The sequence below is a fragment of the Malus sylvestris genome, chromosome 5 (assembly GCF_916048215.2).
Source record: "Malus sylvestris chromosome 5, drMalSylv7.2, whole genome shotgun sequence".
Taxonomy (NCBI): Eukaryota; Viridiplantae; Streptophyta; class Magnoliopsida; order Rosales; family Rosaceae; genus Malus; species Malus sylvestris.
This window is the reverse complement of record NC_062264.1, coordinates 31053881-31079839: the sequence shown is the minus strand read 5'-3', so window position 1 is coordinate 31079839 and position 25959 is coordinate 31053881. Positions and strand designations below refer to the sequence as shown.

The window sequence follows — 25959 nt, the reverse complement described above, 5'->3', positions numbered from 1 at the left end:
TTTCCCCTATTTTTTTTTTCTGTCAAAATTGATGCCCCTATATTTTTGGTCAAAATTGTTGCCCTATTTCTATTTCATCATGTGAGGGTCTGGCTTTTTTAACTTTATAATTCCAGCAAAGTACGGTACTGCGGTCGGAAGTGATATCCAAACATTCAAATCCAAGAGGAGAAAGAAAATTTTGGTTTGTATTTGTTCAACCAACTTACGTGTGTGTAGTTTCGGGTTCGTTCATATTTTTACACAAGCACACAAATTATTAGAACGCAGTATCACTTGGGATAGGTAGAGAGAAGAAGTGTTATTTAAATCAAGATACTAGTACAGGTAAAACACGTCAAGGCCGTTAATGTGTTTGAACAAAACACAACGAACTTTTGACTTTTTATTTTATTTACTTTGTTTGTGAGCAACACTGTTGTTCTAACTAAATTTAAGATTCCGATTCTCATCTATTTCTTTTTTCCTCTTTTTGAAATATTGTCTATTTAAAACGCTCACGATTAAATCACGTTAATATTTTACGTTGACATCTTTATAGAAAAACAGACAAAAAAAGCGAGAGAGATAAAAATAGAAAATTTAAATCGGAGAGAATCCTGCTCCTTAAAGTTGAGGCAGCACTAACAAAAAGATAATCATGATGAGAGCCCAAGATAAGTGGAGGAAGGGATTTGGGATGTCAATTCTTAGGTGAATTATTGGATTGGGGCCCCGCGGCGCGTGTAGGATTTAAATGGGTTGGAGATGGATTACAGAGTCCAAGGGGCCAGAAATTGGGCCAAATTCCCCCAAATAGCTTTATGACAGAATTTCTAAACTTAATTTGCCAAAAAAAGAAAAACATAAACCCAATATATAACTACATCGTTGATCTATGAATTTTCATCATAATTTAGATTTGATTTATGAATTAAAATTTTGTTAACTAAGGCTCCTAAATGTAACAAAACGCGCACCATTATTCATTTTTTTGTGAGATTTTCCATCAATTTGATTACATGATAAGACATAAGACCCATAATTAATCTCTGAAGTTTTACTATAATTTAAATTTGATCTCTGAATATATTTAGGATTAAATATGTGAAATCAGCATGTGTTCTACGTTATAAGATTAGCAGAGTTTTTTTTATGAAAGTTAACGACATGGACCAATGATACACGTTTTGCACCATTAGTCCCTGTATTATATTTACGAAAGTTAACGAGGTCAACTTCACTGGATTTTTAAATAGTATTTGGTTGGATTTCATTCTTGTTGTCATGGTGGTTATTTTGGTTATGCTTTTTGTAAACAGAATAAAATAGTTGAAAGGAAGCATGAAATTAAAGAGTTAAGATTACTGAGTAACATATATCTCAGATTTGCAGTAGCACTTTATGGATCTAATTTAATATATTTGGAAGAACTGACTATGATCTTGGTTAAGAGACTTGTTAGGGTATAATTATAAATGTATAGATTTAGTGGTTTGTATATAATTAGGGATGTGATATTTACACACTCCTTTTTATTTCTCACACCCTTGTAATTTTCAGCTGTCGGATCAAATGAATTGAAAAATATCAAATGACAAAAATTAACAGGAAGTGTGGGGATAGCACATCCCCATAACTAAGATGCATGCGACTTTCATACCCTAATTTTTTTTTAAATTCATAGCTTTCATTAAGATTTAATATACTTTATCTTCAGCAAGATACCAGATGAAATTCTTGTTAATAATTGTCTCCTTTGCCGTTAAAGGAAGCAGCAGCTACTAGTATTCTTTGACAGCGATGATAGTATGTGTGGATGTCTACTATGACTCTCAACTTTGATGCTAACTGCCATCTTAATAGAATTGGATTCTTGCAATGGAAAAGGTCGTTCAAAAACTTGAGTTGGAATTCTTTTTAAGATAAGGTGTTATGAGAATGATATGTATACATTTCTTGACCACTTATTAGGTCTCGGAAAAGATCCCTTGTATTCTTACGGTCCCAATCAACATTCTCATGAGTACAATAGTGAATTTATGTTCTTAAAAAAATCTTAATGTGCGCTTGTTGATATGATTGTTGATGTTCTTGAATACTTCTTGTGTAATTGTCTATTTTTTTAACGATTAATAGTGTTGGCGCCAAAAGTCTAGCTAACTTAAAAGTTGGTTCCTCGATTGTACTGAAGTATCTTGTGATAGATAAATGTGGTCACCTCAAAAGCATTAAGAATTTGAGTTCAAACTTCATTGATGGTTAATCTAACAAAATCTATTGTTTGAACCAAACAAAAAAATAAGAAAAGAAAAAGCATTGAGAATTGTTTTTTTTTGGGGGGGGGGGGGGATGATATATAGAAGGAAGAGAGATGGAGAGTAAAGGGAAAAAGAAAGAAAGAAAGAAAGAGCGAGTAAAAATATATTTTTAATTGATAATAACGAAAGAGAAAATTATAGTAATGGTCTCTCAACTTTAATTCAATTTAAGCAATGGTCTTTCAACTAAAAATTTATGATTATTGGTCCCTTAACTCATCAAAACGTGTTTAGCTATGATCATTTTCGTTAATTCCATCAGAATTCCATCAAAATAAGTTATGTTGGAAGGACATTACTACAATTGGGTTAAAGTTAAGGGATTCCAATTGGGTTAAAGTTGAGGGACCATTTCTCCAGTTGAGTTAAAGTTGAGGGACCATCGCTACAATTTTTCTCATTTAGTTTTTCATATTTGCCCCTCGATTCATTCTCATGTGCGTTACATGTGACTCATTTTGACAGAAGTTCTAACGGAGTAAACGAAAATGACCATAGATGCACGTTTTAAGGAGTTAACGGACCAATGATCATGGTTTTTAGTTGAGAGACCATTACTCCAATTGAGTTAAAGTTAAGGGACCATTGCTACAATTTCCTCTAAACGAAAGTATCACTTTTGGACAAATTTGCTAACAAATTACATCACGAAGGGTAAAATCATAACTTTTTTTTTACCACAATGCAATCTTCTGAATACTTATCACCATAAAGAGCATTTATCCGATTAGGCTTTTTTCTTTTTTTTTTTTTTTTTTTTTTTTGCTAACTGCATTTCACACTCAGCTATGAAGTTTCAATTCTCTCATTTTACACCATAACGGATAGAAATTGTATGAATTTATGTCATTTGTTGGATTGATTATTTATCTTGCATTAAATTTTCTATCAATTCAAGGTGCAATGTGAGAAAAATAGAACCTCATGGCCCATTGTTAAATTACCTCAAATAAAATGTAGTTAGTCATTTTATTACATTTATCGCTGCATTGGTGTATAAGGATTAGGGGTGGAAAAAATACCAAAAGTTCCAAACCGAACCGAAAAAATCCCAAACCAAAAATCCCGAAAATTTTGGTATCCAATCTCGAACCAATTCAGAAATTTCAGTACGGGAATCGGTCTCACATTATCATTCGTTTGATAATCCTGAACCGAACCGAAATAAAAAATATATATGTTATTTAATTTTAAATATATATATATATTTGGAATTATAACAGTCATCGAATTTGGTTGAGATTTAATCTCAATCGTTGAATCCAAATAAAACCCTTACTCAGTCACTCTCTCTCGACCTCACCTCACCCTGCTCTCTCATCCTTGCCGATTTCTCTCGATCTCTCTTCTTCTCTTATTTGTCGTCTTCAAATCCGACCACATCACACAAATGACTGACCTCTCTAATCTCTCTCTCGACTTTTCATCCCTCACTGAAAAACACGTTGCAAGAATGGCAGTAGCTCAGGTGATAACATCGTTGATCCTTACCAAGAGTTTGGCCATGTTTGAAGGACTCAAACCTTCAAGCCTTAAGTTCACTTAGCCTCAGACTCTCTCTGTCTCTTTGTCGCTTCTTCTCGAATTCGAAGCTCAGCAACCACCTACCTTTTCACAATCTGACTTCGACGAACTCTCTCCACTCCGGCCACCACCACACCTCACGGCTTCATCTCCCACCACCGATTCTCTCAAGTCTCTGTGTGTGTGGAGTTTCAAATTAAGGTTATGGTTTCAAATTGGGGCTTAGGGTTTCAAATTAGGGCTTAGGGGTTTCGAATTAGGGGCTCGGGTCACGAGGAGGACACAGGTTCGTCTGACTATCTCTTCACTCTATATCTCTTTTGACCACTGTATCACTATCACTCTCTGATTTCAATTTAGGTTTTTAATGTAGGTTCAGATGATTTCAATTTCAATCTAGATGATTTGGATTTTGATGCAGGTTTGGTTTCGGGAAATCCCAAAATATAGAAAAGATTTCGAGAATCCCAAAATTTATGTTCGAGATCGGTCATCGGATTTTTTGTCCCGAAAATTTTCGATTTGGGATTTAGTATGCCATTTTCAGTTTGGTATCCCATATCGAACCATCTCTAATAAGAATTCACTAAATGCAAAAGAATAGTATCAGTTTGCGGATTAAAATATTAGGGTAAATTACACTTTCATACCTTAGATTTAGGGTCCATTTCAATTCCTTACAACATCTTCAAAACATTTCACTTTCATACCTTAAGTACTATTTTATTTCAAAATAATACCTCCGTTACATTTTCCATCCATTGATCTGTTAAATGCTGACGTGGCTGCCACATATATGCCACGTGGCTTCCAAATGTCTGCCACGTGGTAAATAAAATAATTTTTTAATTGTTTTTTAAAAACCTGAATTTTCTATAAAAAAAAAAAAGAAAATTGAAACCAGTGCCTTCCCTCGCCCCCCAGCGACCTTAACCCAGAACCTAAAAACCTGCAAGAAGAAGAAGAAGAAGAAGAAGGAAGAAGGAAGAGGAAAAAAAAAGAAGCCCCAGTTCATCCCACCCAAGCCACCCCTTTCTCCCATCCCCCATCACCCCTCCCAAAAATCCCCCATCACCCACCCCCAAAAATTCCACCCGAGAGTCACAGGAGGGCATGAACTAGGTTTGGGGGTTTTTTTTTTTCTTCTTCTTCTTCCTCCCTCTTCTTCTTCTTCTTCCTGCTGTTGCTGCAGGTTGTTTTTTTTTTTCTCTTTTCTTTTTCCTCCCTCTTCTTCTTCTTCTTGCTGCTGCTGCTGCTGCAAGTTTTTTGGGTTCTGGGTTAGGGATAGGGTTGTGGGTCGTTGGGGGGGGGGGCGCGGAGGGATAGTGGGTTTCATTTTTTTTTGTTGACAAAATTCAGGTTTTAAAAAAAAATTAAAAAATTATTTTTATGTGCCACGTGGCAGACATTTGGCAGCCACGTGGCATATGTGTGGCAGCCACGTTAGCATTTAACATATCAATGGATGGAAAATGTAACGGATGTATTATTTTAAAATAAAATAGTACTTAAGGTATGAAAGTGAAATGTTTTGAAGATGTTGTAAGAAATTGAAATAGACCCCAAACATGAGGTATGAAAGTATAATTTACCCAAAATATTAATTAAAAACCATCACATGAGCTCTCAAGTGATAGAAAAGACACGTAATGAATACGTCATCATTATGGCATTTCAAACCAATGAAAAAGATATGTAACAAATACATCATCATCATAGTTTTAAATCATATATTGTAAATTATAATTTATTATGTGTATTAATATTGACTCGGAATACCATAATAAGAATATTCTGTTTGAAAAACACTTTAGTTAACAATAATAAAAAATTTATTTTATGGATTTAGAAAATAAGTTATTAATTAATCGATATTTAGTTAATAATTTAATCGTCTACAATCATATCATTTGGTTTAAAAAATTTAGTGTCCGTAACATTACCTTTTGAAATTATGTTGTAATGTTAAATTTTAGGGATTGGGTACCAAAGTACATTGGGCTTTAGAATTTGGGCTCAGTCCGAGAAACACAAAAATTGAGCTAGCCCACCAGCTATTTCTCCCGGTTAATGGCTGTGGAGCCTGGACGCATAAGTCTTCGTCGGAAAACACCAGAAAAACGTCGAAGTTTCAGCCATCGACGACGAAAAGAAGCTGAAGAAGAAGAAGAAGAAGAAGAAGAACAATGCAGTAAAGAGAGACAGAGACAAAGTCCAGTGGCGGACGACGAGGCGGAGATATACGACGGAATTAGAGCTGCGTTTCCTCTCTCATTCGGGAAGCAATCCAAGTCTCAAACCTCTCTCGAAGCCATTCATAACACGACTCGCCGTTCCGTCACCAACAAACCTCCGGGAAAACCTTCCTCCGACGCTGTCAAAACGAATGGCCTCCCTTCTCTTTCCCCCTTCTCCCAAACCTGGCTCAGCTCCCTCTGCACCCACAAAAACCTTAACCCTGACCCCGTCTCTAACGAGAACGACGATGGCGAAGCCATGGTTGGACCACCCCCTCCGCCGCCGCAGTCCAATCTTGGCGACGACGATTACGACGAGCGTGATATGATTGGCCCACCGAGGCCGCCGGCGGGGTCCAGTAGGGACGACTACGATTCCGATTCCGATTCGGAGGCGAATTTCGAGAACAGGTTTCGGATTCCGCTGAGCAATAAGATTGTTCTCAAGGGCCACACAAAAGTCGTTTCTGCCCTCGCCGTCGATCACACTGGGTCTCGAGTTGTTTCCGGCAGCTACGACTACTCCGTGCGGATGTACGATTTCCAGGGAATGGATTCAAGTTGCAGTCTTTCCGGCAGCTCGAGCCATCGGAAGGCCACCAAGTTCGAACCATCAGCTGGAGTCCCACAGCGGATCGGTTTCTCTGTGTTACGGGCTCAGCTACGGCAAAGGTAGTGCTCAATGTAAGTTAATTCTTTAGTTTATATACATATATAACGACTGACTCATATACCAATCTAACCACTAACCTGAGGAAGACATCGTCTCAGAAATAGGGTAAAGAACTGAGGCTCTTCTGTGTCTCTGCACTGTCCGGAAGCAAGGCTCACTCAATGGGGCTTGAGGATTTCTGTATACTTGCAGGTATTTAGTGAGAGCACAGGGACCTCAGTTATATACTATAGGTGATGGTCTTTGATTAGGAGTCCTCCCATTAAGTAAACCCTATCAAAGATGAACTTTATCACCGAAGATTACTTGTGCATAAATCAGCTAGAAGAGTTCTAGTTTATCTAAGAATGTTTCTGACTTGTATACCTAAGTAATACAACTCCTTATAAGTCTGCCACATGTGATAAAGTTAATCTCCTTATCGTCCCAAAAGACTTTGTACAAATCACAAAGTGTTTGCTCTCAAATAGAACTTACATTCTCCCACTAGAGCAAATACTTTGTAAAGTTGTATAATCATACTGGAGTTGGGAAGGATCTGAATTGGCCATGAGATTAACTTTCGACACTTCTTAGTTTTCCAGTCTTCGTCATTGTTAAGCATTCATGAGAATTATAGGGCAACACACTCATTACACTGAAGAGTACCGTCCCCATAATTACTTGCAGTAAAGCTTATCAACACATAAGATTCCAACAAGATATATAGCATGCAAGACACAACCGAGCATGTATTAATTATGTCTAACATTTGGTCCCTTTCAGAATCAAAATGATCCATGTGCTTCTATATAAAGCCCTCAGGTTGTCCGACACTGTATAATGAATAAAAATCATAAACAGCATGCAAAATATTCATGCATTATCATAGCTAAAAAAAACTGAACCCTTTAAGGAAACTTGAACAACCTTTCAGCTTTATTCTTTATTAGCTAAGAAAACTTCATTGTTAATACTCAAACTTATCCTCCATAACATAAATTGCTATTGAATGAAAACTAGCAAAAAAGTTGAAACCTGTTGCATAGCTCCCACTAATTCGCTGCATCAAAACCAGCCAAGACTCCCATGCTAGTGACATGCTTCTTGAAAACGATGGTGGGAACTGCTTTATTTAACGGATCAGCGATCATGGATCCAGTCTCCAAATAATCAACCTTAACTAAACCGGCCATCACCTTCTCTCGAGCAATGAGATATTTTATATCCAAATTCCTTGTTGCATTAGATCTCTTATTATTTTTAGTAAAGAATATGGCTGCATTATTATCACAGAAAATCTGTATAGGTCTCGATATAGAGTCCACTACTTGAAGCCCAACTATGAAATTCTTCAACCAAACAGCTTGATTCACTGTTTCACAGACTGATAAATACTCTGCAACCATTGTTGACGCTGCCACAGTTCCTTGTTTGACAGACTTCCAAGAAACCGCACCACATGCCATTAAGAAAACATAACCTGTAGTTGACTTCATATCATCTGGACAACCGGCAAAATCAGAATCACTATACCCTTCCAAAACCAAACTCTCGGTTCTTTTATACACCAACATATGGTCCTTGGTTCTCTGAAGGTATCTCAAAACTCTTTTGGCAGCATTCCAGTGAGCTTCACCTGCATTGGATTGAAACCTCCCAAGCACGGAAATGGTGAAAGCCAAGTCAGGCCTTGTGCACACCTGTGCATACATTAAACTTCCCACCAGGGAGGCGTATGGTTTGTCGTCCATAGCCTTCCTCTCTAAGTCTGTTTGTGGACACTGCTGCTTACTCAATTTATCACCCTTCGATATAGGCATCTCAGTAGTTCCACACGAAGACATATTAAACCTTCTTAACATTTTCTCTATGTATGCTTTCTGTGACAAGCCTAGCAAACCTCTCCTTCTATCCCTTTTGATCTCAATGCCCAAAACATATGTCGCTTCTCCCATGTCTTTCATTTCAAAATGCTTCTGCAAAAAGGTTTTTGTATCATCCAACAAACTGTGAGAATTCGTGGCAAGTAATATATCATCCACATAAAGAACTAGGATGATAAAGTTGCTACCACTGAACTTCAGATAAATGCAATTGTCTGAAGGATTCTCGGTGAAGCCATGTTCTTTCACAATTCTATGAAATTTCAAGTACCACTGCCGTGATGCTTGCTTCAATCCATATATGGATTTGTTGAGTTTGCACACTAGGTTTCTTCCTTCTCCCTCCTTGAAACCTTCTGGTTGACGCATGTAAATGCATTCTTCCAGGTCCCCATTCAAGAACGCCGTTTTTACATCCATTTGATGTAAAATCAAATCAAAATGAGCCACCATAGACATAATAACCCTAAACGCATCCTTTGTCGACACGGGGCTGAATGTTTCTTTGTAGTCTACACCCTCCTTTTGCGTGAAGCCTTTCGCAACAAGCCTGGCTTTGTGCCTTTCTATGTTTCCGTTTGAATCCTTTTTTGTTTTGAAAACCCATTTGCATCCTATGGGTTTTGATCCTTCTGCCTGTTCCACTAGATCCCACACTTGATTGTTTGCCATCGAACTCAGTTCACTCTTCATGGCTTCTATCCATTTATCAGCATCTGGTCCTGCAATTGCTTCTTTGTAACTCATCGGATCATTAAACTCTGAAAGATCAGTGTCAACCTGTGTCAAATATACGAAATCATTTAGGGTTGTAGGTTTTCTAACCCTAGATGACCTTCTTATATTTGCAGCACCCGCAACCGTGATGTTGTCTTCATGTGCATGGTGTTGTTGTTGTTGATTTTCTGTCACAACCTCTTCAAACACGTCTTGTACAACAATGTTATCGTGCAGTTCGATGTCATGTGCAACCTCTATCTCGTGACTTGGTTCATCAGAATCATTGCTTCCCATTATCTCGGTTACTACAACTATCGGTGCCATAATCGCTGTGTTACGATCAACGTCTTCAACTGCTGCTTCTTGATTGTTTATTTCTTCTTCAAATACAAACCCTTCAACCCTTGTCCCAGAATCGACGCTTGCATCAGACTCCATGAAAACTGCTTTTCCAGTTTCGACAATTCTTGTATTTTGGTTAGGGCAATAAAATCTAAAACCCTTCGACCTTTCATCATATCCAATAAAACGACAACTGACAGTCTTTGAATCAAGTTTCTTGTAGCCTGGATTATATATCTTTGCCTCTGCTCTACAGCCCCATACATGCAAGTGGTTTAAACTCGGTTTTCTGCCTGTCCATAGTTCGAAAGGTGTCCCTTCCACAGATTTAGAAGGTACCCTATTTAATATATAATTTGCAGTTTTCACTGCTTCTCCCCACAAACAACTTGGCAGATTAGTTCTACAAATCATGCTCCTTACCATGTCCATGAGAGTTCTATTCCTCCTCTCGGCTACTCCGTTTTGCTCCGGAGTACCTGGTGTGGTATATTGGGCTACAATTCCATGTTCTTGCAGAAATAACGCAAAAGGTCCAGGATTTCTACCAATTTCAGTATATCTACCATAGTACTCCCCTCCCCTATCAGATCTTACAACCTTAATGTTCCTTTCCAATTGATTTTCGACTTCACTTTTATAAATTTTAAAAGTTTCAAGTGCTTTAGACTTTTCTGAAATCAAATAAATGAAGCAAAATCTTGAGAAATCATCAATATAAGTAATGAAATATTTGTTTCCTTCTAAGGTTTGTGTGGGAAAAGGACCACAAATGTCCGTGTGAATGATCTCTAAGGGTTGCTTACTCCTAGTTGAGCCTTCCTTTCTAGTGTTTGTCATTTTCCCTTTAATGCAATCCACACAAAATTCAAAGTCATTGAAGTTTAATGGAGGTAGAATTTCGTTTTTGACAAGCAGCTCCATTCTTTGTTTAGAAATATGGCCGAGTCTCTTATGCCATAATATTGAAGACTGTTGAGTTTTGATTTTATCATCTTGTACGTTGAAAACATATTCAGTTTGATTTAATTTAAGTTGAAACATACCATCACTCATGAAACCATGTCCTACTTGAGAAGATTCATAAAAAACGTTAAAGCCCCTTTTATTAATAGTAAAATAAAAACCCAATAACACTAGCTTTGAAATAGAAATCAACTTCCTTTTCATGGAAGGCACATAAACAACGTTATCTAACTCTAAATAAAAACCAAATTCTAGCTTTAGTCTAACACTTCCTAGGGCTTTGACTTCAACTCTTCTTCCATTGCCAACCGAAACTTTGACTTCATCCTTATTTGGTGTTCTCCTTGTTGTGAAGTCCTGTAATGAAGTTGTAACATGTATAGAAGAGCCCGAGTCAAGCCACCATTCAGTGCTAGGTATGTTAATTAAATTTGATTCAAAACAAGCAAAAACATTTTTACCTTTCTTTGCTTCTTGTTTGGCAAGCCAAGCCTTATATTTGGGACAGTTTTTCTTCATGTGGCCTGCCTTTTTGCAAAAATAGCACTTGAAAACTGAAAGTTTATTAAGCTTGAAGTTTCTTTTAGGAGAGGGAACTGACTTGGTAGAATCCTTTTTGGCAGTATCGGGAACATGAGATTTAGTGGCCCTAGTGACACTTTGGACAAGGTTCACAGACTCAATTCTCTCTTTCTCAAACCTTTCTTTCTTCATCCTTTCTTCTTCACTCACACAAATAGCTATCAATTCATTCACATCCCATTTCTCACGTAGACCATTATAATAAACTTTGAGTTGTGTATAACTTTCAGGCAGAGAATTCATAATGACATGTACCAGAAAAGTATCAGAAATTGGTACCTCGAGTGCACTGAGTTTTCCAGCAACGTCCACCATTTTCAATATGTATTCTCGCACACTTTGAACCCCATCATATCTCATGGTAGTGAGAGCATTCATGAGATTACCTGTCTCAGTTTTTGGTGATTCCCTATACTTTGCCTCAATGGACTTCAAAAAATCTTTTGCATTTGCTTCATCAGGAAAGCCACCTCTCACCACATCTGTCATGCTCCTTTTGATGATCAATAGGGCAATTCTGTTGGATTTGTGCCATTTTTCATACTTGGATTTCTGATTTGCAGTGCTGTCATCAGTGAGTGCCGGAGGTTCTTCAGTTCTCAGTGCCAAATCCCAGTCCATAACTCCCAAAACGATTTCGAGATCTTGTTTCCACTTCCTGTAGTTGACACCAGTAAGAGGCTCAACTGTATTGAGATTCAAAGAGCTGGGATTCACTGAAAAGGAAACGTTCATGATGTAAAGAGTATTAATCTTTAACCCCAAACCATAAATCACATCTTCAACATCTTTAGATTGATGAATATGTGAAAACTTTCTTTAATCATATCACTTTTATAGTCAACATTCGAATTTATGTAATTAAAATCACAAGCCTTTGTGGTTTGACAATATTAATTTGATTCAAATATATATATATAAAATGATATGCTGCTCAAATTCGAAGCATGAAAGAAAAATCATCTTTAGATGATCAATAATCATGTCTTGAATTTTAAGCACCATCACTGGTACATGTATCGATTGAAAAAAATAATATCCTTATGATCAAGGATAACTTTAGTCGTCCTTGAACGTGTTGTATATATTTTTCCTTGATGATACAGTTCCAGTTCCATAACCTGCAAGACAAAATGAAATTTCTTGATGCCTTTCACATAGGGTCAGATGATATGTGAGGGCTCTGATACCAAATGTAAGTTAATTCTTTAGTTTATATACATATATAACGACTGACTCATATACCAATCTAACCACTAACCTGAGGAAGACATCGTCTCAGAAATAGGGTAAAGAACTGAGGCTCTTCTGTGTCTCTGCACTGTCCGGAAGCAAGGCTCACTCAATGGGGCTTGAGGATTTCTGTATACTTGCAGGTATTTAGTGAGAGCACAGGGACCTCAGTTATATACTATAGGTGATGGTCTTTGATTAGGAGTCCTCCCATTAAGTAAACCCTATCAAAGATGAACTTTATCACCGAAGATTACTTGTGCATAAATCAGCTAGAAGAGTTCTAGTTTATCTAAGAATGTTTCTGACTTGTATACCTAAGTAATACAACTCCTTATAAGTCTGCCACATGTGATAAAGTTAATCTCCTTATCGTCCCAAAAGACTTTGTACAAATCACAAAGTGTTTGCTCTCAAATAGAACTTACACTCAATCCTTACAATTCATCTTCCAGTTATTGTTTTGCATTATTTGATTTGGGTTGTGTGTATGGGGTGAACTATCCACACATCTCTTTTTACTTCTCACTTCTCACCATCTGTTGTTATTTTTTATCATTTGATCTTCTTCAATTCATCTAATCCGTCAGCCGAGATTTAGAAGGCTGCGTGAGAAGTAAAAGGAGTGTGTGGATACATACCCCTTTGTGTAATTGGGGTTGGTGTATGATAGGCAATTTACGTTGCTTATACCCTTTTCGATTTCGTGCGGATTTTGCAGATTTATGATCGTGATGGACTTACTCTGGGGGAGTTTGTCAAAGGGGACATGTATATTCGTGATCTCAAGAATACCAAGGGCCACATTTCGGGATTGACTTGTGGAGAGTGGAATCCGAAAAGTAAAGACACGATTTTGACTTCGTCCGAGGATAGATCGCTGCGTATTTTGGATGTCAAATGACTTCAAAACTCAGAAACAGGTTCGATATTGTTTTCAATTTGCTTAAAAGCAATCTTTCGTTTGCAAAGTAAATTTATTGATTTTTGGAGCGAAATTTAGATCGAGTAACTGAAGAGATCAATTACAGCAGTTGGGAAACGTACAATGAGAATTTGAGTTCTGGGTTTTGGAAATTTTCTTTCTTTTTTTGGGTATAAATCTCGGGATTTTGGGGTTTTTACAGTAGTGGGTTTTTGGAAATTCAAATTCTTGCATTGGCAAATCCATGTAAAACCCTTCAATTTTGTTTTGTTTTAACTTTTGAGGTATGGTTATATAGAAATTAACCGTTGGAATTAACTTTTGTAATCTTGATTTTGGTTTGGTTCAGCTAGGGTCTAGATGAGTCTACCTGCTATGGTGAAGATGGAAGATGCTAAGCCTGAAGTTCAGCTTCCAACAATTCAAATTCCGAGAGCTGCGATTCTGGTCTTCTCCAAGATCGATTTACTGATTTGTGCAAGGTTGGCGCTTTTTGCCCCCTTTCGATTGTGATCGAATTTATCTTTTTGTTCTTTCTTATTGTAAGTGTCATTTTGTTTGTGAAGTTTAGTTTATAAACTTGTACTTCTATTTACATTTTGAATTTCTTTTTTGTTTATATTGTCGTTTCTTGATTTTAGTTTCTGTGGATCTATTGGTTCTGATTACAGAAGGTATTTGTCATTGGACGAGAACTCTTACAAGTAAGTTGCAAATCTGTTCAAAGAAACCAAGATATGTTAATATCAAATGCGTCAGCTATTGGCAAGGGAACAGTACGTATTGTTATTTCTCCATTCTATAGTCATGTTAATAATGTTATGTTGAAATAAGGTCTGAGGTGATATCCTTTTGCCGGGATTTTCTCTGACAAGTGACAACCCCATTAGGCCCTTGAGATGGCAGGTGAGGTACTTTTACTTATCCAATGTTGTCCCTTCCAGCTTATGTTGTTTATTGTGGTTTATACCGTTTATTTATGGGTGATAACATGTATCTTCTCTTCTTTGCATATGGCAGTCATCAACTCGAGTTATGTGACTCAAAAGATGGGGCAAGGTAACATTGCTATTTCTTTTCCTTACAGGTAATTTGGTTTCTATAGATGCCAACATGTTAGCGAATCAAAATATCATAACATCAAGTGCAAAACAATAACATCACCATGGTTGCAGTCATTCGGGGAAAAAATAACATACATGGAACATTGTTTGTTCAACAGACATCTACACAATTTATTATATAAGGGAAAAGCAAAATGCTTAAGATCAAATAACTTGCAGCTGGAATGAGGTTGAGCAGAGCTGTTTAAGAGTAGAGAGCTATAATTGTACATATTTAACAAATATGTATCTTTGTTAGTGAAGGCTTTCACCTTTTGGGTTCAGTTCTATCTTCTCTCGCCCCCTTATATGATTGATTCAACAGGAAAGGGGTTCAGTGCTTAACGATAAAGATACAAATTTTAAACAATTCGTTTCCTTTTCTTTTTAATTTGGATCAAATTCACAATCTTATTGATTAATTTCAGAAGTTGGGAATAAATTTTGGAATGTGTTTGCATTTATCCATGCCACGATGGTTTAAATGAGAAAACTAATGAACTGATTAATTTCAGTAATTTAATTAAACCCAGATTGTGGAAGTGTTGATGGTGCGGCTGTAGTGGAGGGGAATGAGAAAACTAAATTTTAGAGTTTTCTGCTCCTGTGTTATGCTTCCTAACCTTGGTTTTGTATTATCTTATTCAGGCAAATGAGAAAACTGAATTCATTGTGATTTGCGTTCTGACAGTGAAGATGTATTTCAGACCGTTTCTTGGATCAGGAAGAATTACTCCTCCAAATTGGACCAGGTAATAACATTACTATAAAGGCTTAGTTTGGTTAAGTAAGAGTATGTGGCCTTGGTTGAATGGATATAAAGGTCAGGTTATTTATCGGTTTTTAATGATTTACAGAGCTCCTGGGTTGTCAATTGTGACTACTCCTCACATGGATTATAGGTAAAACCACTATTTTCTTTTCCTATTACTTTTCCTTTAAATGTGTTTTATTATGAGATTCTCTCTTTGTATATTGCAAATTTCCAGCACTTATGCAAACTTCAGAGCATACAGGAAAGCAATGTTTTCCATTTTGGGTACAAAGAACCAAATATGTTATCTATGTCTTCAATGAACTTATTACTTTTAATTGTTTAGTTTAATTGATGTTTGGATGCTTAAAAATGTTCTCTGTTTCGTCTTTTTGAACCTGAACGGATAATCAAATTGGAATAGATTCTATTTTTTTTTGTTCATTTTGCTTCTCAGTTTGTCTTACGTATTTGAACCAAATGCAAATTTCTCTCTGATTGAGAACTCATTTTAATTCTACTTGAAGTTTTCTCTGATTGATTTCTGGGTTTATTAAATTGTGGGTTACGATTTCAAAACCCGCAGCAGAGCTTGGGCATTTTTGCTAGTATGGTCCCTAAAATTCACGTATGTAAATATTTAACAGAGATTACTAGAACACAATATCAATTATTATAACGAATGGCAAAATTGAACCAAATAATTAAGTATCTCGACATAATATTTGTGTGTAACTGGTTATTTATGCAAGTACGAATTTCACGGAGCTGAACACTATATCTTTCAACCACACAATTTGCAACACACTAGTAATTAGGGCGGTGTAGATTTCAAATACATGTTATGGAGTTCGTTGTAAACAGTAAAAATAAAAATAATAAAATAAAATTCCCCAACATCTCCTTATTTGATAGACTGCTCGTAGCAAGAATTCTAATCTGAAGTTGGAGCTACATATTTCTCCTAGTTTTATAGGGCTGATAGCTTCTTGATGGTAAGCATACCAAATGGCTCGGGAAGGCAAGGAAGACTCTGAGCTGATAGTTTCTGTGACACAAAATGCATTGTCGGACGCAATCCAGGACGCGTCCGTATACAAGCCAATGCTATACTCATTACAAGCACCACTGCCTTCGCCAATTCATTGGCTGGAGGCTCTAGTCTTTGATCTAACACATCTTTCAAAAGCAACTCTGCATTTTCATTCATTGACGTTGATGATTCTAACAGTTGGGACTCTAGCATATCCCTGGGGTGCCTTCCCATCATGACTTCTAGTGCCACCACTCCGAAGCTATAAACATCACACTTATCGGTCACCTGCATAATATATGCAAGCTCTGCGTATAAAGAGAAGAAAATTTGTCAACTCTACAAAAGATGGTACAAAATTGTGCAACATTAAAATTTTACATTACCTGGCGCCATGTATCCTAGCGAACCAACAATGTTGGTCCAGTTGGATGAATCAATACTCAACAATCTTGCTGTTCCAAAATCTGAGAGTCGGGGTTCGAAATCCTGCTCGAGCAATACATTATTGACAGTTACATCACAATGAACAATTGGTGGTGAGCAGTCATGGTGCAGGTAAGAAAGTGCATGAGCAAGTCCTTCCAGAATTTTTACCCTTGTTGGCCACCCAAGTTCAGTAGCCCCTTCTACCCCATACAATGCTTTTCCGAGGCTGCCTCTCTGTAAGTATTCGTAAAGCAAGAATATGCAACCCCTCCTTGAAGAGAAGCCGTATAGCCTTATGATGTTGCGATGCCGTATAGTTGTCAAAGTTCGGATTTCATTCTCAAAACTTTGGAGATTAATTGCTGGAATGTCATTAGAGTCATTCGTGTTAAGCCTCTTCACTGCAACAACTTGACCTGATTCGAGCTCTGCCTTGTATACTCTTCCAAATCCGCCTCTCCCAATGTAGTGTTTCTCATGAAAGTCGTCCATGGCCTTGACAACTTCCCGAAATGTGAATTTCACTTCTTCTTGCAATATCATTGACTCATAATCCTCAAAGTTTTGAGAAGTTTTGATTACCTGAGGCCGGATTTTGGACCTCTTGTGAAACATAAGAAAGAAAGCAATGGCAATTGCAACCGTTGCGAAACCTAAAAAGGAAAAAAGGAAAACAGATACCATATTCTTGTTAGCACTTTTGGACTTTGTACTGGAGGATTTACTTTCAGTTGGTCCCTCTGCATGACTCCGCAAGCCATGGTTACCAACAAAAGCACTTTTTGGCGCATTATTGAAAATGCCACTAGTTGGGAGTGGCCCTGTCAATTTGTTATATGAAAAGTCATAGCTGCTTAGAGTAAACATGTGATCTAATGCTGATGGGATTTCGCCTGAGAGATTATTGTGTGAGGCATTGAAATACTGTAATCTTGTGAGCATGCGCAATTCTGATGGTATTGCACCCGATAGTGAATTGCTACTGAGATCCAAGTCGAACAAACCTGTTAAGCCTGCGGCGAGAAAAAGATGAGTTGGTATTACCCTGTCAAATTATTATTAGACAATGAAAGAAGCTTGAGGTCCAACATACCTGAAATCCGTGGGATCACTCCTGTGAAGTTGTTAGCAGACAAATAGAGTCGCCAAAGGCCAGATAAATTGCCTAGACTCTGAGGAATCTCTCCTGTCAAATGGTTATGCTTCAAATAGAGTCCCAGAAGCTGAGTCAATTTGCCTAGACTCTGAGGAATCTCTCCTGTCAAGTGGTTATTGGACAAATCGAGTAGCTGAAGCTGAGTCAATTTGCCTAGACTCTGAGGAATCTCTCCTGTCAAGTGGTTATCGAACAAATAGAGTACATGAAGCTTAGATAAATTGCCTAGACTCTGAGGAATCTCTCCGCTGAATTCGTTAGAATAAAGGCGTAGATACTGCAATTGTGTCAACAGCCCAATTTCTGCTGAAATGGTTCCGCCAAAGTTATTTTGTTGAAGGTTCAAAGAGACCAATTCCGTCCAATTGGAGACCAAAGAAGGAAGGATTTGACCAATAAATCGATTATTATGTAAATCCAATTGAACGAGGCTTTTCAGATTGGACAAGGACAGAGGCAGTTCCCCGTTGAGGTTATTGGAAGACAGGGACAAGTGGGTGAGGTTTGTACAAAGACCAAGCTCAGAAGGGATAGAAGAGTTTAAGGAGTTGGCTGAAAGATCAAGGTACTGGAGCTCCCTGAGTTGGCCTATAGAGGGTGGAATTGGGCCAGAGAATTGGTTTTGACTCTCTTCAATAAACTTGTTGCCACTCAAATCCAAAGTTGTGAGTCTGGAGAGATTTCCAATGGCGGATGGTATAGGCCCTCGGAAATAGTTGCCACTCAGGTTGAAGTGGGTGAGATTTGGAAATAGGGAAAAGTCGAAAAGAGCCAGTGTTCCAGTAATTTGCATATTGGAGAGGTCTATTTTGGAGACTGTATTGGTTTTGGTGCAGGCAATGGCAGTCCAGTTGCAGAGGCTGTTGAGGTTGGTGAGGGACCATGAATTGAGCAGCGAAGGTGGCCATGATGATGAAGACAAGTCGTCCTTCCATTTGATGAGTGATTCTGCTTGTTTTTCTGGAGATGTTGATGTCGTTTTGATCAGTGGCAATGCGGACAGCAGCAGGAGTATATAGTGAAATGTCGTGGTTTTGAGTTGCATGATGATCAACTCGGTTCACTTGCTGCTGCCGCTGCTTGCTTTATTTGAAAATCAATCATCAGAACATCTGCTGCACTCTTATAGATGTTCTTATCTTTTTGTTTGTCGTGTTTGCATGGGACACGTTTCCATGCCTTAAGCCACACGCTGCTAGACTTAAACTCTGCTAAAATGACTTGATGTGACCAATCATTTTGCGTGCCATATCCTTTAGCCGTCCACCTAAGAATTTTTCAAAAATAAGACATCTTTGAACTTTGTTCAGTCTACGCAAATAGATGGGGCCGCGGGAAGGCCAGACAATATTTTTTTTTTTAGAGGAATGCAACATTTACCATTTATTTGAAGGAAATATTCCAACTACTATAGGTTAACTCAAGGAGCTTCAGTCCCTTGATCTTGGAATGAATTCCTTAAACTCTTCAATCCCTTCTGAGCTTGGTCATTGTACCGGCCTCACGTACTTGTTCCTGGCTTCCAATTTTCTTAGTGGGGAGCTGCCACAGTCCTTGTCCAATCTGAGCAGCATTCTCCAGTTGGATTTCTCCGATAATGTATTTACAGGTCCAATCTTGCCTTCCATGATCTCCAATCGGAGTCTAGTTGTCAACTAGAAATTGACACTCCACGCGTTGCTGCGAGATTAAAAATTGTAAGAAAAATTATACATTATTCACATTAAAAATGTTAGAAGATTTTAACAAACAAAAGATTTAATCAATACAGTCCACATACAAACAATCATGGAACTTTTGTCTCTACATAAAAAAAAAAAAAAAATATATATATATATATATATATATCAAAAAAGCAACCTAGGCAAGGGAAAAAATCAAAGTTCACTGAAGCACCTAAAGTTTCCGTCCAGTACTCTTGATTGTCAAGAAAGCAACCTAGGCAAGAAAAAAAAATATGAAATATTAAAATACATGCAATTAATTTACACATCAACAGGTTTATACTATAAAAAAAGGATAAATTATGGTTACATAGTCTTTTTCTGGTGGAAAAGAATCTGGTTTTATACCAGCTAGAGAGGATTTTTTTCAGTGATTTAATAGTTTCTTGTTTAGATCAATGCATTCTAATATTGTGAATGGAAGTATTGAGATTTTATGTTATAGCTAAACAATCAAACTAAAAACCAAGTTAACACCCATAGAATTATCCCCTGAATTCCCAAGAGGACCTAATTCACTTATTAATTCTACCTAACATGTATAACACTTAACACTTCATCTGTAGCTTAAAATAATAGAACAATAATGAAAATGGTAGAAATCAGACATTAATTTTGAAATCCTGAACAAATACAAATTAGAAGACAGGACATTAAAGTAACTGGTAGATTGAAGACTGATCAAGTTGAGAGTGGAGCTTGATCTGCTCACTTCACAAAAAGTCATAGAAAGTACCGACTCTTAAAACACTCGGGTTAGTCTATGAACAATGAGTAGGTAAGGAAAACACTGGACTATTTTCCAATCGAATAGATATTTATGAAAGAAAAAATGAGAATCAGGATGCCTATTCTAATATCCTAAGCAGTAATTTGGGAATTTTCCCACAACCAACACTAAAAGTAGGATAGCCAAGGAAAACAATAAGCAACAATTATCTTTGTTAACAAAGAAAAAGGAAAACCTGGAACTTTTCTCTATGTTCCATAAATCTGGAAAAGAATGCAGGTGCATCTGTTTGAAGATCACATGGCAACACAAAAGAATTACTGAAAACATAAGATTCATGAGATAGCTCAATGCATGGCAACGACATAAAAACAGATTTCGGGAAACAATAGTCTAGTTAAAGAACAATCTCATTAACAACTCAGTGTGAAATATGGACAAAGACATTATTTACATAAAGTGATTAGGGATCTCCACCACTTGTGCTAGCAACAAAGGGCAGGGTCAATGAGATAATCAACAACCTTCCTACACTTCAAATTAATAAGTTAAAAGAAGAATGCTTAGGAAATCATTTCTTAATAAATTAACAAAGAAAGAGAAGACTACTACCTTTCTTGGGTGTCATAGGCGGAAAATCCTTTTTCCTTCCATAACTATGGCTCTAGAATAATCTGAAGCTGCAATACAGAAATGAATATCAAACTTGATGCCAATGTAGGACAGGTTGCAAAGGTATGAGTTACGCTTGTCAAGTTAAAACAATAAATTGATTATACAAAAAATCCATTAAAAAAAAAAAACCTAAAAACAACAAACCATTCACTAATTTTTCATACGAAATAGAACAAAGCTATAGAATATACTTTTTCAAAGTGAGTGTTGTGAAAATACAACATAGCTTGAGACGATGGTAATTCACGTGTTTGGAAAAGTCTACCTGCGTGATGGTGGAATGTGGGAGAAGGTCGGCAACACAATTGCTTCAGCCTGGACAAAAGAAGGCAGGGAAGCATTGATAAAGCAGATGCTCGGAGAATAACTCAAGGATGAAAAGAGTATGGTAATTCATCTTCCAGTTATTGTTTTGCATTATTTGATTTGGGTTTTGTGTATGGGGTGAGCTATCACACACCTCTTTTTACTTTTCACCACCTGTTGTTATTTTTCATCATTTGATCTTCTACAATTCATCCAATCCGATGCCCGAGATTTAAAAGGATGTGTGAGAAGTAAAAAGAGTGTGTGGATAACATACCCCCTTTGTGTAATTGGGGTTGGTGTATGATAGGCAATTTTCATTGCTTATACCCTTTTCGATTTCGTGCGGATTTTGCAGATTTATGATCGTGATGGACTTACTCTGGGGAGTTTGTCAAAGGGGACATGTATATTCGTGATCTCAAGAACACCAAGGGCCACATTTCGGGATTGACTTGTGGAGAGTGGAATCCGAAAAGTAAGGACACGATATTTATTGAATTAGTGGCCAAGTGGTCAACTTTCGACTAATAAAATAAACAAAAAGGGTAGACAATGATGATGTTTGCTTGGGATTCTTTTCTTTGGCCTTTTTTTTTTTGGTTTCCCATTTGAATGCTACGTGAGTGGCTTTGGGGTTTGAGTAAAAGGCAAAGTAGGGAGCATGATACATCATGATTGTGTTTGTGGAATAAGGGAAGGTTGATTCCTTTTTTCTTTTGCCATTTATTTGCCAAGAGCCGAGTGAGAAGAGAGAGTAGCAGAAAAATAAAGGCAGCAGCAAAGAAGAGAAAGAAGTGCCATAGCCTCACTTTGAAGAGAAGAAGAAGGTGATTTTCTCTTTGGTTAGTAATCATCCATTAAAGTTGTATTTGTTGTATTAGTTTTAAGCTTCGTATAGAGAGGAAATTATTCACAATATTTCCTTCTTTATTTGTTTCTTTGGTGTGTGAGAGTTATTGATTGTATTGAGGTTTTGGGTTGTCAGCTTGCCAACACTTTGTAAACTCCCATTTGGTTAATAGTGGATTATTGGGTGAGCTCCTACTACTCCGAGGACGTACTCCAGTTACACTAACTGTTGAGGAACCTCGTTAAAATCTTGGTGTCTTTTATATTTTGTTCTTGCATTCCATTTGATATATTTCATGTGGGTTAGCTTGAGTTGGTTCCAATTGGTTTGGTGCTATCCTAGCACAACAATTTTGACTTCGTCCGAGGATGGATCGCTGCGTATTTGGGGTGTCAATGACTTCAAAACTCAGAAACAGGTTCGATATTGTTTTCGATTTGCTTAAAAGCAATGCTTCGTTTGCCATGCATAACTATGGCACTAGAGAGTTGATTTTTGTTCATTGTTGAATTTGGAATTGCTTTATGTAATAGTGAATTGGATTACGAATCAAACATTGTTTGTATGTAATGTTAGATTGATTTCTAATGTTGAGACTTTGTTTTGCTTCTTGTTATTGAGAATGCATATTACTGAACTTGATGTGTTAAGACTAAATTATGTTATATATCAATGAATAGGTAATCAAGTCAAAACTTGCTAGGCCTGGAAGAGTTCCGGTCACCACCTGTGCTTGGGATCGCGACGGAAAACGCATTGCTGGTGGTATAGGACATGGTTCTATACAGGTATTGGCTGGAATCTCTTACTTCAATAACCACAGTAGTGAATTAGCTCACAAATGGAAGTTTGCATTGGTTGGATAGATAGATTTATGTTGTTCGCTGTTTGCATCAGCTCCTTCTCACATTACATGTATCATTCTGACAGGTATGGAACCTTAAGCCTGGATGGGGGAAGTAGGCCAGATATACACGTTCAGAATAGTCATTCAGACGATATTACCGGGCTTAAATTTTCTGTGGATGGGAGAATTTTACTGTCAAGAAACCTTGATGGTACATTGAAGGTAATGAATTTCGTGTCTAAAGAGTATACTGCTATTTATTACCGGTCTAAGATGTGCTTCGTCGAGATTTATTCTGTCTGTTGTGTATTTCCCTACTAATTCCATAATGTGTACCAGGTTTGGGATTTGCGTCAGATGAAGGATCCTCTTAAGGCGTTTGAGGATCTCCCAAACAACTATGCCTGTGTTTTTTAAAAAAAATGAAAAATCTTACACGCCTGTGTTTTTTAAATCTTTGCAACATCAGGAGATAAAAGCCAAGGAGGAATTCATGTGTTATATGATCCAACACTTAGAGCAGTTCCATCGTGGGAACCCTCCCCCTAGGCTATTCACTGTTTAATCCAACCAATGAACAGTAACTATCCTTAGTGAACAGTAACTGCCTTTTGCATCTCCACCCCTACACTTGAATAGCCCTGGCAATAAGTAAATAAAATAATAACATTTTTTGCAACTTGCTCACGTCACTCCCTCTCTTTGCACTCATCTTTCTCACTTCTCTCCATTTATTCTGAAGTTCCTCTCTCTCTCTCTCTCTCTCTCTAAACTCTCGACACTCTCACTCTCTCTAGAGCTCCAAGAGCTCTCACCCACTTTCCTCTTCAAAAATTAAACAAATCAAACTCCAAAACCATGAAACCTTAATCTCTGGGACTAAAGGATCCTAGCTATACCGTTGCATGCGTCATCGAACCATCACAATGTAAACCGCCATTGAAACCAAGAGCTTCAAGATCTGAAACTCGAACATAGGTGAGGTTCTCTATGAAAATCTTGTTTCATTATGCCTTAATGTTGTATGGGACAAGATTTGTGGTGTTTTTCCAGTTCGAAACCAGAGGTTTAACCCCCTGCAATTTCTCTGAAACCTTACCCAGTTTTTGGTCCCCTCCTCGGAGCAAACTCCGGCAAGTTGGTGGGTTCTGGAGCACTTGCTCAATTCGGCAAGGCGGTGGTGGTCACGAGGCAGAGGCATTGGGGAGAGTCGTCGCAGTCGCCGCCGCCCATACACCGTGAGACGACGACGTCGTTCAAGAACCATGAAGGTTGAGGGAGAGAAAGGGAAGTCCCGTCCACCACGTGGCTGACGTCGCTGTCGCCCTGACGTCAGCCCACGTCAGACTACCTTTGGGCACTCGGGCCGGCACGAATCGACGGGCCTGGTGCTTGGGCCTGCTCGGGCTGTCTCGCCAGCCAACGCTAGGCTTCCTCCCTCGGGCAATCAAGCCTTGTTCCGCAGCCTGTCCCTCGAGCACGAGCTCCTGCTGGAGCTGCTCTTAGTGAAAGAGGAGCCCTCGTTTGTGTTGCGCGTGCCCCCAGGAAAAAGTCTATTGATGATTTTGAGGCAAAACCAGTGATTCACAACCCTCATGCTCTACCGTATTCAGAGATCAGCCAAGCCGTAAGCGTGAGCGAGAGAAAGCACTGAAAGACCCACTGAAAGCCCATAAGCCCGAACTCCCCATGATGGGACCAGGTTTTGGTGGAAGAGTTGGCGCAAGTAAAGGAAGCTTATTGACCCAGTACCTCATGAAGGTAATGTTTTTCCCCCATAAAAATATTTATCTTTAGTTCCCGGATTTAATGTAACTGTAGAAAATATATATACTGATCCTTTGAGTCCCATCTCAGACGTGGATGGACGAAGATCCAAGAGAAGCCATACTCAAGTATGCAGATGTTGCAGCAAAAGAGCCTAAGTACATTGCACCAGTCTATGCGCAAACCCAGCCTGAAGCAGTTTTTGCAAAATCAGGCTCTGAGGATGAAGAGAAATGATCTGAGAAAGGTTGCCGTTACTAGAAAAGTTAATTCGCAGGCCATCGCCAACAGAAACAGAAGCAAATCCACCCCATATTTTGAACTTACTTGTGCCTTGTGATTCAAAACAGCTACAGAATCTATGACATAGAAATCTTCGAGTTTCAACTCGGAGTCATTGTACAATGAAGCATTTAGAACTTGAGAAATTGTAACTTGATTTTCATAAACGTAGACAGTACAATTTAATGGATTGTTAATGGAAAAAGAAAATTCATGCTACAATTTTTACTGAAGAGGGCCCTAATTCTGTTGTCTCGTTATTCAAGCGTTGTGACATTAGTTTTGTTACATATTTTGGGAACCAAAGGAACCAGTCAAACAAACCGTACGTTAGAAATTATAGAGCAATCTAACATCGCCTTTAATTTCCAAAAATTAAAAAAGAAGAAAAGTCTAACATGCCTTTGTTTTTGGATATGTTTGCAACATTAGGCCGGATTTGTCATGCTCAAAATAAACTACATTTCCTAATCACTGACAACTAGTTTTTCACAACTGTTTAGCCAAAACCCTCAAAACATTTCCCTATTCCTACAAACAAAAAATATAAATAATCAAAGATCAAATAACATATAGCTAGTAAGCGAAATCAGGATAAAATCAGAACACAACCACTTGAGAAGCCCTTCATATCAGTCCACTACGGTCAGACTCTGATACTCTTTGCCGGAGATGGCTGCTTCCATGACAAAGTCCGGGATAATATCGCCACCAATGTCCAAAAACATCTTAAGCAAGTCGCCGGAGAAGCCACTCAATATCGTCAACCCTGGTTGCGTACAAGGCCTTGCCGGCTTGGTCGGCTGGTATTCCGACAAAGTCCAAAACACAATATGTGGCACCACATCCCCGTAGCCTTTATCCTCAAATTTTTTCTTTATGGCCTCATACTCAGTCTTCCTCGTGTTGCTAGTATAATATTCATCACCAATC

At 37.9% G+C, this 25959-nt stretch overlaps 3 protein-coding genes and 1 pseudogene across 9 annotated transcripts; 3 read left to right on the top strand and 1 right to left on the bottom strand.

The window, feature by feature from the left end:
* The first annotated feature begins 5868 nt into the window (after positions 1-5868).
* LOC126621180 (uncharacterized) lies at positions 5869-25248 on the top strand. 4 transcript variants are annotated; one of them, XR_007622819.1, is made up of 8 exons: positions 5875-6733; positions 13164-13316; positions 22501-22548; positions 22811-22918; positions 23061-23199; positions 23317-23955; positions 24081-24738; positions 24835-25248. XR_007622819.1 is itself a non-coding variant. In XM_050289587.1 (2 exons), the coding sequence occupies exons 1-2, from the start codon at positions 5895-5897 to the stop codon at positions 21694-21696; spliced, it is 900 nt and encodes a 299-aa protein (XP_050145544.1). In that variant the 5' UTR covers positions 5869-5894; the 3' UTR covers positions 21697-21775. The 4 variants fall into 4 exon arrangements, 2 of the variants coding, with proteins under 2 accessions (XP_050145544.1, XP_050145545.1); XR_007622820.1 differs by lacking the exon at positions 22501-22548 and having other exon boundaries at positions 13164-13365; XM_050289587.1 differs by lacking the exons at positions 13164-13316; positions 22501-22548; positions 22811-22918; ... (2 more) ...; positions 24081-24738; positions 24835-25248 and adding an exon at positions 21636-21775 and having other exon boundaries at positions 5869-6733.
* LOC126621181 (retinoblastoma-related protein-like) lies at positions 13720-15668 on the top strand (annotated as a pseudogene).
* On the bottom strand, positions 16007-18951 carry LOC126621179 (MDIS1-interacting receptor like kinase 2-like). 4 transcript variants are annotated; one of them, XM_050289584.1, is made up of 4 exons: positions 17780-18949; positions 16855-17699; positions 16644-16746; positions 16007-16565 (listed from the first exon to the last, which is right to left on the bottom strand). In XM_050289584.1, exons 1-4 carry the CDS (start codon positions 18885-18887, stop codon positions 16195-16197), a joined length of 2427 nt encoding a protein of 808 aa, XP_050145541.1. In that variant the 5' UTR covers positions 18888-18949; the 3' UTR covers positions 16007-16194. The 4 variants fall into 4 exon arrangements, with proteins under 4 accessions (XP_050145541.1, XP_050145540.1, XP_050145542.1 ...); XM_050289586.1 differs by having other exon boundaries at positions 16425-16545; positions 17780-18951; XM_050289583.1 differs by having other exon boundaries at positions 16644-17699.
* Positions 22499-24981, top strand: LOC126622778 (uncharacterized). Its single transcript, XM_050291499.1, has 8 exons — positions 22499-22548; positions 22664-22688; positions 22811-22977; positions 23061-23199; positions 23317-23385; positions 24031-24215; positions 24591-24738; positions 24835-24981. The coding sequence occupies exons 1-8, from the start codon at positions 22499-22501 to the stop codon at positions 24979-24981; spliced, it is 930 nt and encodes a 309-aa protein (XP_050147456.1).
* Positions 25249-25959: the final 711 nt, after the last annotated feature.

Coding starts and splice junctions, on each gene's coding strand:
- LOC126621180 (XM_050289587.1), top strand. CDS start 5,895: ATGGCTGTGGAGCCTGGACGCATAAGTCTTCGTCGGAAAACACCAGAA. Junction 6,734..21,635: donor CGGGCTCAGCTACGGCAAAG/GTAGTGCTCAAT, acceptor CGGATTTTGCAG/ATTTATGATCGTGATGGACT.
- LOC126621179 (XM_050289583.1), bottom strand. CDS start 18,887: ATGCAACTCAAAACCACGACATTTCACTATATACTCCTGCTGCTGTCC. Junction 17,700..17,779: donor AGTGATCCCACGGATTTCAG/GTATGTTGGACC, acceptor TTCTCGCCGCAG/GCTTAACAGGTTTGTTCGAC. Junction 16,566..16,643: donor GCTAGGATACATGGCGCCAG/GTAATGTAAAAT, acceptor CTTTATACGCAG/AGCTTGCATATATTATGCAG.
- LOC126622778 (XM_050291499.1), top strand. CDS start 22,499: ATGGATCGCTGCGTATTTGGGGTGTCAATGACTTCAAAACTCAGAAAC. Junction 22,549..22,663: donor ACTTCAAAACTCAGAAACAG/GTTCGATATTGT, acceptor TTTATGTAATAG/TGAATTGGATTACGAATCAA. Junction 23,386..24,030: donor TCCCAAACAACTATGCCTGT/GTTTTTTAAAAA, acceptor GTGTTTTTCCAG/TTCGAAACCAGAGGTTTAAC.